The 12625-nt window shown below is 34.9% G+C and overlaps 1 protein-coding gene across 3 annotated transcripts in view; it reads right to left on the bottom strand.

The window, feature by feature from the left end:
• The window catches only part of PTPN22 (protein tyrosine phosphatase non-receptor type 22), a 72774-nt gene that overhangs the window by 12323 nt on the left and 47826 nt on the right, over nucleotides 1-12625 (bottom strand). For 2 of the 3 annotated variants that reach the window (XM_072766839.1, XM_025994601.2), the window contains exons 12-16: nucleotides 7321-7400; nucleotides 6365-7182; nucleotides 4721-4804; nucleotides 4426-4556; nucleotides 2233-2260 (exon numbers count right to left, since the gene is read on the bottom strand). In XM_072766839.1, the coding sequence (XP_072622940.1) occupies nucleotides 2233-2260; nucleotides 4426-4556; nucleotides 4721-4804; nucleotides 6365-7182; nucleotides 7321-7400 (1141 nt within the window). The remainder of the gene's footprint in view (nucleotides 1-2232; nucleotides 2261-4425; nucleotides 4557-4720; nucleotides 4805-6364; nucleotides 7183-7320; nucleotides 7401-12625) is intronic. The other variant, XM_072766838.1, reaches the window with a different exon arrangement.

The following is a 12625-nucleotide window of genomic DNA, read 5'->3' as shown; positions in this document are numbered from 1 at the left end:
GGTGTGATAATGCTATTAGGGTAAGCTTAAAATGTGTTTGAAATATTCTCTGATATAAAGAATCTTAAATAGTAGAGCTATTTTCCCACAATAGAAGTCCTGAAGATACAAAGGGTGTATGATAATCTCATTATATAGTGCTGAGTATAATTATATACTATACTAATGTCTTTTGAAAATGAAAATGTGGTTCAATGGTAGAGTTTCATCTATCTTAGGTCTTTGGGTTCTTTAGGCCTTAAAATTTGTCTCTAAAGCAAGTTCCCTTGTTTCTTTCTTATACGCTGGGTGATATGCAAAAGTAAAGTATAACACTTATTTCCAGCACCTAATATAATACCTGGCATATAGTAGGCACTTAATAAATATTTGATATCTATTCTGAAGTTGCTTATCATCTGCCAGTTTGCTGTTAAGATATATACTGGGAACTAAAGATAACTTGCAGTTAATGATATCCTGCCAAATATCTCCCTAAAATACCACTTTCATTGTATTGCTCCCCTGATGAATAACCTACAAGGCTTATTACTTATTGCATTAAATCTAAATTCTTCTGCCTACCTGTGCGTGTGTGTGTGATGGAATACATGTAACAAAATGTGCTATTAATGACAGCATGTGCACATTGTGCAACCATCACCACTACCTGTCTCCAAAACATTTTCATTACTCCCAAAAGAAACTCCATATCCATTTAGCGGTCACTCCCCATTTCCCCCAGATCAGATTGGCAACCATGAATCTGTTTTCTTTATATATAGATTTCTTTGACCTGGATATTTTATCTGCCTACCTTTAAAATCCTTCAGAATCTTTCCACATTTTATCTATCCAAATTTATTTTCCATATTTCCCTGAATAGATCCTCCATTACAACTAAAGTAACCTACTCACCATTTCTCTACACTCATCATGCTTATTTCTACTTTTTAAGTCAACGTTATCCTGATCCCTGCTCCTGGAATTACCTCCTTTTTCCTCTGTCTACTCATATTCTTAAATTTCTTTCTTCTACTCAGTGAAGCCTTTCCTAACCACTCCAGTGATACCTCCTTTTTTTCCAGACTCTTGGTGATTATAATCAGCGACACACAGATGATCAGTTAGTGGCTCCAAGTAAGTATTAATTTTGCCTACCCAGTTTGAATATAAACATTAAACAGTATCTTCTCTTACATATCCTGCCTATGCTAACACTGCATAAAACATATAGAACTTGCTTAGGAATTGCTCATTTAATAATTATCTAATAAAAATAGTAATAGTTAGCACTTAATGAGAGCTTATTATTTGACAACCACTGTGTTAAAAGCTTTATATGCATTGTCTGACTCAACCCTTAAAAAATTCTCTAAGAAATGAATTCTGTTATCCTGGTATTATAAATGAGGAAAATCAACAAAGTATATAATTTCACCAAAGTCATACATTTTGATAACTACTGGTAAGCTAAAGATTTAAATAAAAGCCTATCAGACTCCAAAGCCCATGTTCATTAATCTCTATGTTAAACTACCTATGTATATTTGAATAACACGTTCACATGAATAATTTGTTAAGGGCAACTACATGTATTATAACGTATGTAAAGTACCTTTGTGTGCCCAGTTATGTTAGCTGTGGATGTTGTTATTCCATGTATAAAACAAGCAAAGCTTAGGGCGCCTGGGTGGCTCAGTCAGGTAGGCACCTGACTTTAGCTCAGATCATGATCTCGGAGTCCTGGGATAGAACTCCAAGTGGGGCTCCCTGCTCAGTGGGGAGTCAGCTTCTCCCTCTCCCCCTGCCCTTACCCCTGCTTCTTCACTCTGTCTCACTCACTCTCTCAAATAAATAAGATCTTTTTTTAAAAAAACAAGCAAAGCTCAAAAGTCCTGGAGAAGCAACAGCAAGTTAAATATCTAAAGAGTCACATTGCTAACAACAGTAAAACCTAATAAAATAAAAAAGCTTCAAAGTTTTAAGAGATTCTACATAAAATAGTTTTGGGTTTTTTTTTTTAAAGGATTATATATCAAGGAGCAGAGTTTTAAAATCCTGTGTTTACCTTGCCATTGACAAAACAAAATTCCTAGCCTGGAAAAATCAGAAATAAACTAATAAATAGTGGGAACTATTATGGGAACCATGCCATTTCCAGAGGTGAACTACTCTAAATTTAAGGAGTCATCCTTATAGTATAAATTCTTAGGGCTAAATGTCATCTAAAGCCAAAGGAAATTTTTTTACCTGATTTGGGACTCCGGAGTTTTACACTCTAAAAGAAAGAAAGGAAAAGTGAAAGAAGAATATGTACAGAAATTTACAATCTCAAAGCAATAAAAGGCACTTTTGAAAGCATATTTCATATACCTAGAGAGACAGTTGTGAAATGTTGAGCCTATTTTTCAATTTGGAAGCACACCAAATTATGAAAACGCATCCTTTACCCTTTAAGTGCTTTACTTTCTTTTTGTAAATTTATTTCTTGTTTCTTTTTCTTTTTTACAAAGCGAGCTTATGAATTTTTTAAATTTTAAGTGCTTTACTTTCTTTTTGTAAGTTTATTTCTTGTTTCTTTTTCTTTTTTACAAAGCGAGCTTATGAATTTTTTAAATTTTAAATTATTTTTAAGCTTCAAGTATAATTAACATACAATGTTATATTAATTTCAGGTGTAAAATTTAATGATTCAACAATTCTATACATTACTTAGTGCTGTTCATGATGAGTATACTCTTAATTCCCTTCACCTATTTCACTCACACCCTCACCCACCTCCCCGCTGGTAACCCATCAGTTTGTTCTGTATAATTATGAGTCTGTTTTTTTGTTTGTCCCTTTTTCTTTGTTCATTTGTTTTGTTTCCTAAATTTCACATACAAGTGAAATCATATGGCAATTGTCTTTCTCTGACTTATTTCACTTAGCATAATATCTTCCAGGTCCATCCATGTTGTCACAAATGGCAAAATCTCATTCTTTTTTTATGGCTGGATAATATCCCATGATACATATGTGTATAAGATATGTGCTTATGTGTGTGTGTGTATATATATATATATATATATATATATATATATATATATATATATATCTTCTTTATCCATTCATCTAGAGATGACATTTGGTTGCTTCCATATCTTAGCTATTATAAAGAATGCTGCAATAAACATAGGGGTACATATAACTTTTAAAATTAGTGTTTTTGTTTTCATTGGGTAAGTATCCAGTAGTGGAATTACAAGATCATATGGCAATTTTATTTTTAACTTTTTGAGGAACCTCCATATTGTCTTCCATAGTGGCTACACCAGTTTGCATTTCCACCAACAATTCATGACAGTTCCTTTTTTCCCACATCCTCACCAATGCTTGTTCCTCATGTTTCTTTATTTCAACCATTCTGACTGGAGTGAGGTGATATCTGTGATTTTGATTTGCATTTCCCTGATGATTAACGATGGGCATCTTTTTATGTCTGTTGGCTATCTGTATGTCTTCCTTGGAAAAATGTCTATTTATGTCTTCTGTCCATTTTATAAATTAGATTATTTAAGTGTTTTTGGTGTTGACTTGTATAAGTTCTTTATATATTTTAGATATTAACCCCTGATTGAATGTATCATTTGCAAATATCTTCTGCTATAACCTTATGGTGATTTTTATATGTCATGGCAATTGGTCCTACACTGATTTTTAAAATTTATTTCCTTTGTATTCAGAACATTTCCCTGAAAATTTAATTGGAGGTAAATTGTTGAAACTGAAATTACTTCATGACATTGGAAAAGGAGTAATTGTTCCTGGCTCTAGAAGTCGTTAAGATAAAGATCATTACATGTGTGTATATTATCAACAATGATAACTACTAATGAATTAAAAGTGTAATTAAAAAGAGACTACTTGCCTACAAGCATTGCAATTGTAGACAAAAATGTTTGTTTAATTCATTACTTTAATTCATTACTTTTCCAATCTCTGAAATTTTAAGGTAGTAGGTTCATAGAATATATACAAACATGTAAAAGATTACTGAAGCGTGGATTTTACTTCCAGAAGTGGGGAGCATTATTCTGAAAAGTTTATCTCAAGTAATACATCTGTCATTCAAAAAAAATTCTCTACAATATATTATCACCGTAAACATGATATAGCCTACCAAAGGACTACCATGAACAGGCTACCTACTTCTGAAACATTTATTTTGCCTATCCTTCAGGTATCAACTCAAATATTTCCTCTTTCACTAAGCCTTCCTTAGTCATGTCCAACTTGTAAGTTTCTTAAGGGCAATGACTGCGTCTTATCCATCTTTTTACTCCACATCCTCTACCACAGTAGTACCTGCTCAGCATTCACTGAGTGATAGTTGTTAAAAATACAAGGAGTAGGATTATGGTCTGTTGAATCCAGATGAGTAGGAAAAAAAAAGTTATTGACCTTAGTTGGTCTAAGTCTCACAGAGTCATCAGATGTATTTAACTCAGATGTTCCACTCCATTCTCGTGATATTCCAACTTTTGCCTTCGCAGGTGAAGATAAGGATTTGGGAACACCCAGTGAGAATTCTCCTGAAAGAAAGTAAATATATATGGCCCAATTCTTAGGAGTGTTGTAATTCTCGTTTAGAACAATGCAAATGTTACTCAGCAATAGCACACAGGAACATTGGCAGGACCTGAGAAGTATTCTGGTTAATCCACACTTTATTTTACACTTACTGAGCTGTACTTACCGGCTTCCTCCAGCACAATAAAAGATTCAGGAGTCCGTTCAGGAAGTGGAGGGGGTACTTCATCATCCATCAATGGAGGGGTTGCTATCCAAAGTGTCAGAAATACAACCATAATTTTTAATTAGAAAAATCCAAAGGAAATTCTTATATTCTAAAGCCCATCAAGCATCATTACAATACTTAAGTTGGTAAGTGTTTACTCAAGGGAAAAGCAAAATAAATTCTTCCATTTTAAGTTGCAAACCTAGGAGGTTTTGCTGCTGCTTCAAAGTTTAGTATTTCTTTTAAAAGTCCAAAAGATTTTTTTACTGAGTCACAGTTAAGATAATAGAGAACATGATATTAATTCAGGAAGTTTTGAATTGTTTTCTATATAACCCTTTTGTTTTATGAAGAAAACAATAAAGCATGATAAAGCACTTTGAAATATGCCAAGGATTCAGTTACAGAGTGGGTGGTATTATAAAGATTTTAGCAGCTCTTCTTCATTTTACAGTGAAGACTAGGTTTTTACAAAACAATGGCATAACAAGGTTTTCTGTTTTTCTACAGAAAAATTGAGAATTTTTACAGAAAAATTCAAATGCTATTATAAGAAGCTGCCACCAGGTGGCACACATGTCAAGATGCTACAATCCTTAAAGATGGGATTTGCTTTTAATGATGATGCTCAGAAGTTTAAGGTATTGTGGGTATATTAAAAAAAATCCTTTAAATTATAAAACAAGATCAAAGTATATAAAATAAATAAGGAACTAGATCCAGATGAAATATTTTTGTAACAAACTATACATCCACATGTCTATCTTATTAAGAAACGCTGTACAATAAATAATGTTATAGAAAAAAAAACCCTTTCTTTAGTTCCTCTTAAAGTAAAATATTATTTATAAATTTCTGATAATACACCTGGAGAGTTAAACTTGCTCTTTTCTTCACCTTCTTCCATATCAAGCTATTATGATCATCTCTAGCAGGATATTTACTTCTACTTTTTTTTTTTACTTCTACTTTCAAACCACTCAATAAAACAAAAACAATATGCGTAATATGCAAAAATCCAGAATTCTGAATGTGAAAGAGTATGAAAGTAATGGTGTATATAAGATTAAAGTCCTACACAGGATACCAAATACATGTTCTCATCTACTACGTTATTACACAAGGATGGGATCCTCCTGTTCCAACTGCTGCAGCAAGAAAATTCAATTCTTAGCGTTCTGTTCAACTCAGTGCAGCCACATGGTTGTGTGATAAAAGTCCCCAGTGATCACGTGGTACTGTGGATCAGATCCTTTCTGCTGTTCCTTTGGAAGTTGCTTCTGGATATTAAGGGTAAATTGTGGACCTCTGATACATTCCAAGGAATGGGGATTGCCTTTTTTAGAAGCACCCTTACTGGCATAGATCCTGCACCAGATCTGAATGCCTCCATTGCTGCCTGTTTCACCACTATTACATATTTGTTATTGCTACTTCTTGACTTACCACATCAGTAAAACATTTCTGGAATTTATTTCTTTGAGAAGGAAAAGGAAGAAGGAGACAAAAGCAGAGAAAGACAAGGAGGAGACTGAGAGAAATCAAATCTATAGAAACAGAGTGAAATCCAAATTTCCACATAAACTTCTAAAAATAACTTACCTACTACTACTGCTGTCTCTTGGCTTGGTAGGGGATCATCAGTTGGAGGACTCAGTGCTAAAGAATCATGTGAATTGTAACAAGAAAAAAGGGTTGTGGAGGATGTTGGCAATGAAGAACAAGGTAAAACATTTCCATCTAGCTTCTCAGGTAAATCAAGAGACATCTTAGAACCAGCACTACTTGGTGACAATGATAAAAAATAAGGATCTTCTGAAGACATGTAAGAATATACATCAACAGCACTAGAGTCCTGCCACTTTGCATCAGAGGTATTGCACATTTCGTGCTGAGAGTCAGATGGCTGCGAGTAATTCAGTTCTGCTGAAGAAACATGCATTGCTTTTTGAGGCTGCTCAAGACAAAAGTTGTGTGGTTGAGATTCCAAACAAGAAGCATGTTCCTTGACATCCAGCTCCTTGGTGTCTCTCTGTTGTATCAGTTCAAAGGGAATTGATTTGGTCCTCATTATTGGCCTCTTTGAATTAAAATATCTTCCTGCTACATCTGCAGGTTTAGAATTTGGATATGCTCCAAACAAAATGGAGCTCCAGTCCAAACTTTGATGCTTCTGAAGAGGCTCCCCAGCAATTGGAAATGCCTTTGTCTCCCACTCTGTGGCTATATCAGCATTTTTGTTACAACTACAATTTAGCTCCAAAAGGTCAAAAGAACTGCTCTGTCCAGCAGAGTGCAAAACTAACCCTTCCTTTTCACTGATGTCAGAAGTCCTGAATTCAAAGGAAGAAGCTTCTGCGCTTTTTACCCTTAGCCTTTGTTTGCTCTGTTGGTTCATCATTTTTGCTTCTTTTATGTCACTAAAACAAAAAGACAGTAATAATGACATCACACCCCAAAGAGGCCTCTTCCTAGCATTACAATGGGTGATCAGCATGACATTTGCCCTCCACCCCGACACAATTAGACAACATTGAGGTGTGTAAAATTGTACTCACCTTTCCGGTAAATTAGGAGAATAAGACTCTGTTTCTACAGTGGGATTTTGCTCAAGAACTGAATACTTTGCTTGCATCTTCTAGAGAAATAAAGAAGACTTTAGTTTTTAGTGAAGAAATGGCAATGAGTATTTTAACACTCACAAAGTTGAGAAGTTATTTTTCAAAAAACATAAAGATTCTAGATAATTCACAAAAGAGGTGAGTTTCCAAAATATTGAGTCCAACAAGAATCTGTTTCCAGATCAAAGAGATCCAAATAAAGGATTAGTAGTGGTATAGAAACTAGAAAATATTTGCTTATAGTATCAAATGTCTTTGGGGGTAACTTTACTCTCATGCACAATCTACCTTCAGAAATGACATAGTCTCAACTCTTTTTTTTTTTAATTTTTATTTATTTATGATAGTTACACAGAGAGAGAGAGAGGCAGAGACACAGGCAGAGGGAGAAGCAGGCTCCATGCACCGGGAGCCCGACGTGGGATTCGATCCCAGGTCTCCAGGATCATGCCCTGGGCCAAAGACAGGCACCAAACCGCTGGGCCACCCAGGGTTCCCAGCGCCACCCAGGGTTCCCTAGTCTCAACTCTTAATGTTAGTAAGTTCTTATTATGTTATTAATGTTAGTAAGTTCCTCATACTTTTCTTGTTCTACCTCTTCTTTCCTTACCATGCTGTAGCTAGACTAGTTTTCTTCCCATTCCTTAAGCATACCAAATTGATTTCCAATTCTAGGCTTTTACACTTACTACTCCCTCTGATTGAAATACTCTTGCCGGCAGCCCAGGCGGCCCAGCGATTTAGCACTGCCTTTAGCCCAGGGCATGATCCTGGAGACCTAGGATCCAGTCCCACATCGGGCTCCCTTCATGGAGCCTGCTTCTCTCTCTGCCTGTGTCTCTGCCTCTCTCTCTGTATGTCTCTCATGAATAAATAAAATCTTTTAAAAAAATGAAATACTCTTGCTCCAGATTTTGCATAACTGGCTTTTTCTAAGTAATTATTCTTTACTTAAATGTCACCTGCATTAGGAAAAAAAAAAACCTTCTCTGACCACTCAACCTAAACATCATACTCCCACACACTTGTCAGCCACTCTTTTTTTCTTCAGAGCAATGCTCACATTATGAAATATGCTACACAGAATCTTAGATACCTCCAATTTGTAAAATGCATCCTGATTTTAGAAATGTTTAAATATATTTTATAAATGTCATCAGCAATTGTAAGATTCCACCTGTTGTGGATTTAATTAAGACTCTCAAAAAGATTTGTTGAAATCTAACCCCTGATATCTATGAATATGACCTTATATGGAAATAGAGTCTTTGCAGATGTTATTAGTCCAGATGAGGTTATGCTGGATTCGGGTGGGGCTATCACAATGACTTGTGTTCTTATAAAAATATAAGCAGAGACTCAGAGACATTCAAGGAGAGTGCCTTGTGATGATGGAGACAGAGACTGGAACAATGCATCTGTAAGTCAATGAATGCCAAAGATTGCTGACAAATACCAGAAACTAAGAAGAAACAAGGAAGACTCTGTTTCTAGAACTGTGAGAAAAAGCATGGCCTTGGTGACACCTTGAGTTTGGACTTCCTCCTACCTCTAAAACTATGAGAAAATAAATTTGCTTTAAACCCTCCTTAGTTTGTGATATTTGTTACAGCAGGTCTGGTAAACTGATAAGATACATTAGTACCCCATTTTCAATAATGGATAGGTCAGATAGTAGATCCAGAGAACCAGACATGAATAACACCATAAACCAATTTAACCTAACAATGCATAACACTCCATGTTACAATGTATACATTCTTCTCAAACTTACATAGACTATTATCCAGGATAGACCATATAATAAGCCACAAAACAAGTCTTAATACATTTTAAAAGATCAAAGTGATACAAGTATTTTTTCCAATGGATTGAGGCTAAAAATTAATAAAACTAGAAAATTCATGGGTCAAAGAAGAAATCACAACAGAAATTAGAAATATTCAAAAATGAATGAAAACATAGTATACAAAAATATATGAGATACAATAAAAGTGATATTCAGAGGGAATCTATAGCTATAGACACCTACTCTTTTTTGTTGTTGTTAAAGATTTTATTTATTCATGAGAGACACACAGAAAGAGAGAGAGGCAGAGACACAGGCAGAGGGAGAAGCAGGCTCCATGCAGGGAGCCCTACGTGAGACTTGATCTGGGGACTCCAGGATCATGACCTGAGCTGAAGTCACGTTCAACCGCTGAGCCACCCAGGCGTCGCTAGACACCTACTCTTAAAAAGAAAAAAAAGGGGGGGCAGCCCGGGTGGCTCAGCGGTTGAGGGCGGACTTCAGCCCAGGGTGTGATCCTAGAGACCCAGGATTGAGTCCCACATCCCAGGGATCGAGTCCCACATCAGGTTTCCTACGTGGAACTTGTTTCTCTGCCTGTGTCTCTGCCTCTCTCTTTCTCTCTGTGTCTCTCATGAATAAGTAAATAATATCTAAAAAGAAAAAAAAAAAAAGAACTCAAATCAATGACTTAGCTTTATACCTAAGTAACTGGAAAAAATCAAACTAAACCTAAAGCTAGCAGAAGAAAGGAAATATTAAATATTAGAGCAAAGATAAATAGAGATTAAGAAAATAGTGGAGAAAATCTACAAAACCAAAAGTTAAATCTTTGTAGAGATCAACAAAACAAACCTTAGTTAGATTGACTAAGGAAAAAAGAGAGAAGACTCAAATTACCAAAATCTCAAATTACAGAAATAAAAATGGGTATATTATTTACCGGTTTTACAGAAATAAAAAGTATTACAAAACAATTATGTGAACAATTGTACACCAATGAATTGTATAACCTAGATGAAATGGACAAATTCCTAGAAACCCATGACCAACCAAACCTGACTCAGGAAGAAATAGAAAAACTGAATAGATGTACAACTAGTAAGTAGACTGAATCAGTAATCAAAAGACCTTCCAACAAAGAAACGCTCAGGACCAGACGGCTTCATTAGTGAACTCCACCAAACATTTAATGCCAATCTTTCACAGACTCATCCAAAAAACTGAATAGGAGAGAACACTTGAGAAGTCATACTATGACACCAGCATTTCCCTGATAGCAAGACCAGACAAAGATACTATAAGAAAAAGAAAAATATAGATCAATATAATTTATGATTATTGATGCAAAGTCCTCAACTAAATACTAGCAAACCGAATCCAGCATCATATTAAAAGGATCATGAACCATGACCAAGTGGGATTTATTCCCAGAATGCAAAGATTGTTCAACATACAAAAATCAATCAATATAATATACCCCCATTAATAAAATAAAGGAGAAAATCCCTACATGATCATGTCAGTTCATGCAGAAGAAAAAGCATTTGACAAAATTCATGATAAAAACACTCAAAAATCTGGGAATATAATTTCCTTAACGTAATAAAAACCACATATGCAAAACCCACAGCCAACATTATATTCAATGGTGAAAGTCTGAAAGCTTTTCCCTGAAGATGAGGAATAGAACAACGATGCCAATTTTTACCACTTCTATTCAACTTAGTACTTAAAATTCATTGCCGGAGAAATTTGGCAAGAAAAAACAAAAGGCATCAAAATTGGAAAAGAGGAAGTAATGTTATTTTCATTTGCAGATGATGTGATCTCATATGCTGAGAGATTCTACATATGCACTCACAAAAGCTACAACTAAGAAACGAATTCAGTGAGAATGCAAAATACAAAATCATCACACAAAAACCAGTTGCATTTCTATACACTAGCAATACACAACCTGAAAGGAAAATTAAGAAAACAACTCAATTTTATTAGCATCACAAAATACTTAGGAATAAATTCAAACAATAAAATGAAAGACTCATGTACTGAAAACTACAAAACATTGCTAACAGAAATTAAATAAGACAAATAAATGGAAAGAAATCCTCCGTTCATGGAGTGGATGACAAAATATTGATACAATAACAATGTTACCCAAAGTGATCTACAGATTCAGTTCAATCCCTACCAAAATCCCAATGATGTTTTTGTAGAAATATTCATCCTAAAATCTATATGGAATCTCAAGGGACTCCAAATAGCCAAAACAATCTTGAAAAGGAAGAACAAACCTGGAGGACTCATACTTCCACTCCTGTATAACAGGAGTGCCTGGCTGGCTCAGCAGGTAGAGTATGTGATTCTTGATCTTGAGGTCATGAGTTCAAGCCCCATGTTGAGCATAGAGCTTACTTTTCAAATATATTCTACAAAGATACAGTAATAAAACAGCTGAACTGGCTTGGGACAGCCATAAAGACCATGGAATAAAATAGAGACCATGGTAATAAACTCACATAAGTGGGAAATTGAGTTTTGGTGAAGGTACCAAGATCATTCAATGGAGAAAAGATTCTTTTCAACAAATGGTTCTGGAAAATCTGGACATCCATGTGCAAAAGAATGAATTTTGACCTGTACCTTACAATATATATAAAAATTAACTTAGAATGGATCAAATACTTGAACATAAGAACTAAAGCTATAAAAACTCTTAGAAGAAAACACAGAAAGCTTCATGACATTGGATTTGGTAATGATTTCTTGGATATGACACAAAATCACTAGCAACAACAAAATAGACAAATTGAACTTTATGAAAATTAAAATTTTTGTGCATCAAGTACACAATCAACCGTGTGAAAGGGCAACCACAGGATGGGAGACAATATTTGCAAGTCACATATCTGATAAGGGATTAATATCCAAAATATACAGAGGACTCCTAAGATTTAACAATAAGAAAAAAAACCAATTCAAAATGGGCAAAGGACTTATACAGACAATGATATATAAATGGCCAATGAGCACAGGAAAATTTCTTAACATCACTAAACAGGAAAATTCAAACCAGAACTGCAATGGGACACCACTTTATATCATTAGGATGGTTACCATGCAAAAGCAAACAAAAATAGAAAATAACAAATATTGCTAAGGATCTGGAGAAATTGGAACCCTTGTACATTGCTGGTGGGAGTGTAAAATGGTGCCAGTGCTGTAAAAAACAGTATGGCAGTATCTCAAAAAATTAAACACAGAATTATCATGTGAGGGGTACTTGGCTGTCTTGGTCAGAAAAGCATGTAACTCTTGATCTCAGGGTCATGAGTTTGAGCCTCATGTTGAGTGTAGAAATTACTTAAATAAATACTAAAAAAAAGAATTATATGATCTAGCATTTCCACTTCTGCATATATACCCCCAAATAACTGAAAACAAGGACAC

This window comes from Vulpes vulpes, chromosome 8 (assembly GCF_048418805.1).
Source record: "Vulpes vulpes isolate BD-2025 chromosome 8, VulVul3, whole genome shotgun sequence".
NCBI lineage: Eukaryota > Metazoa > Chordata > Mammalia > Carnivora > Canidae > Vulpes > Vulpes vulpes.
This window is presented reverse-complemented; position numbering and strand designations above follow the sequence as displayed.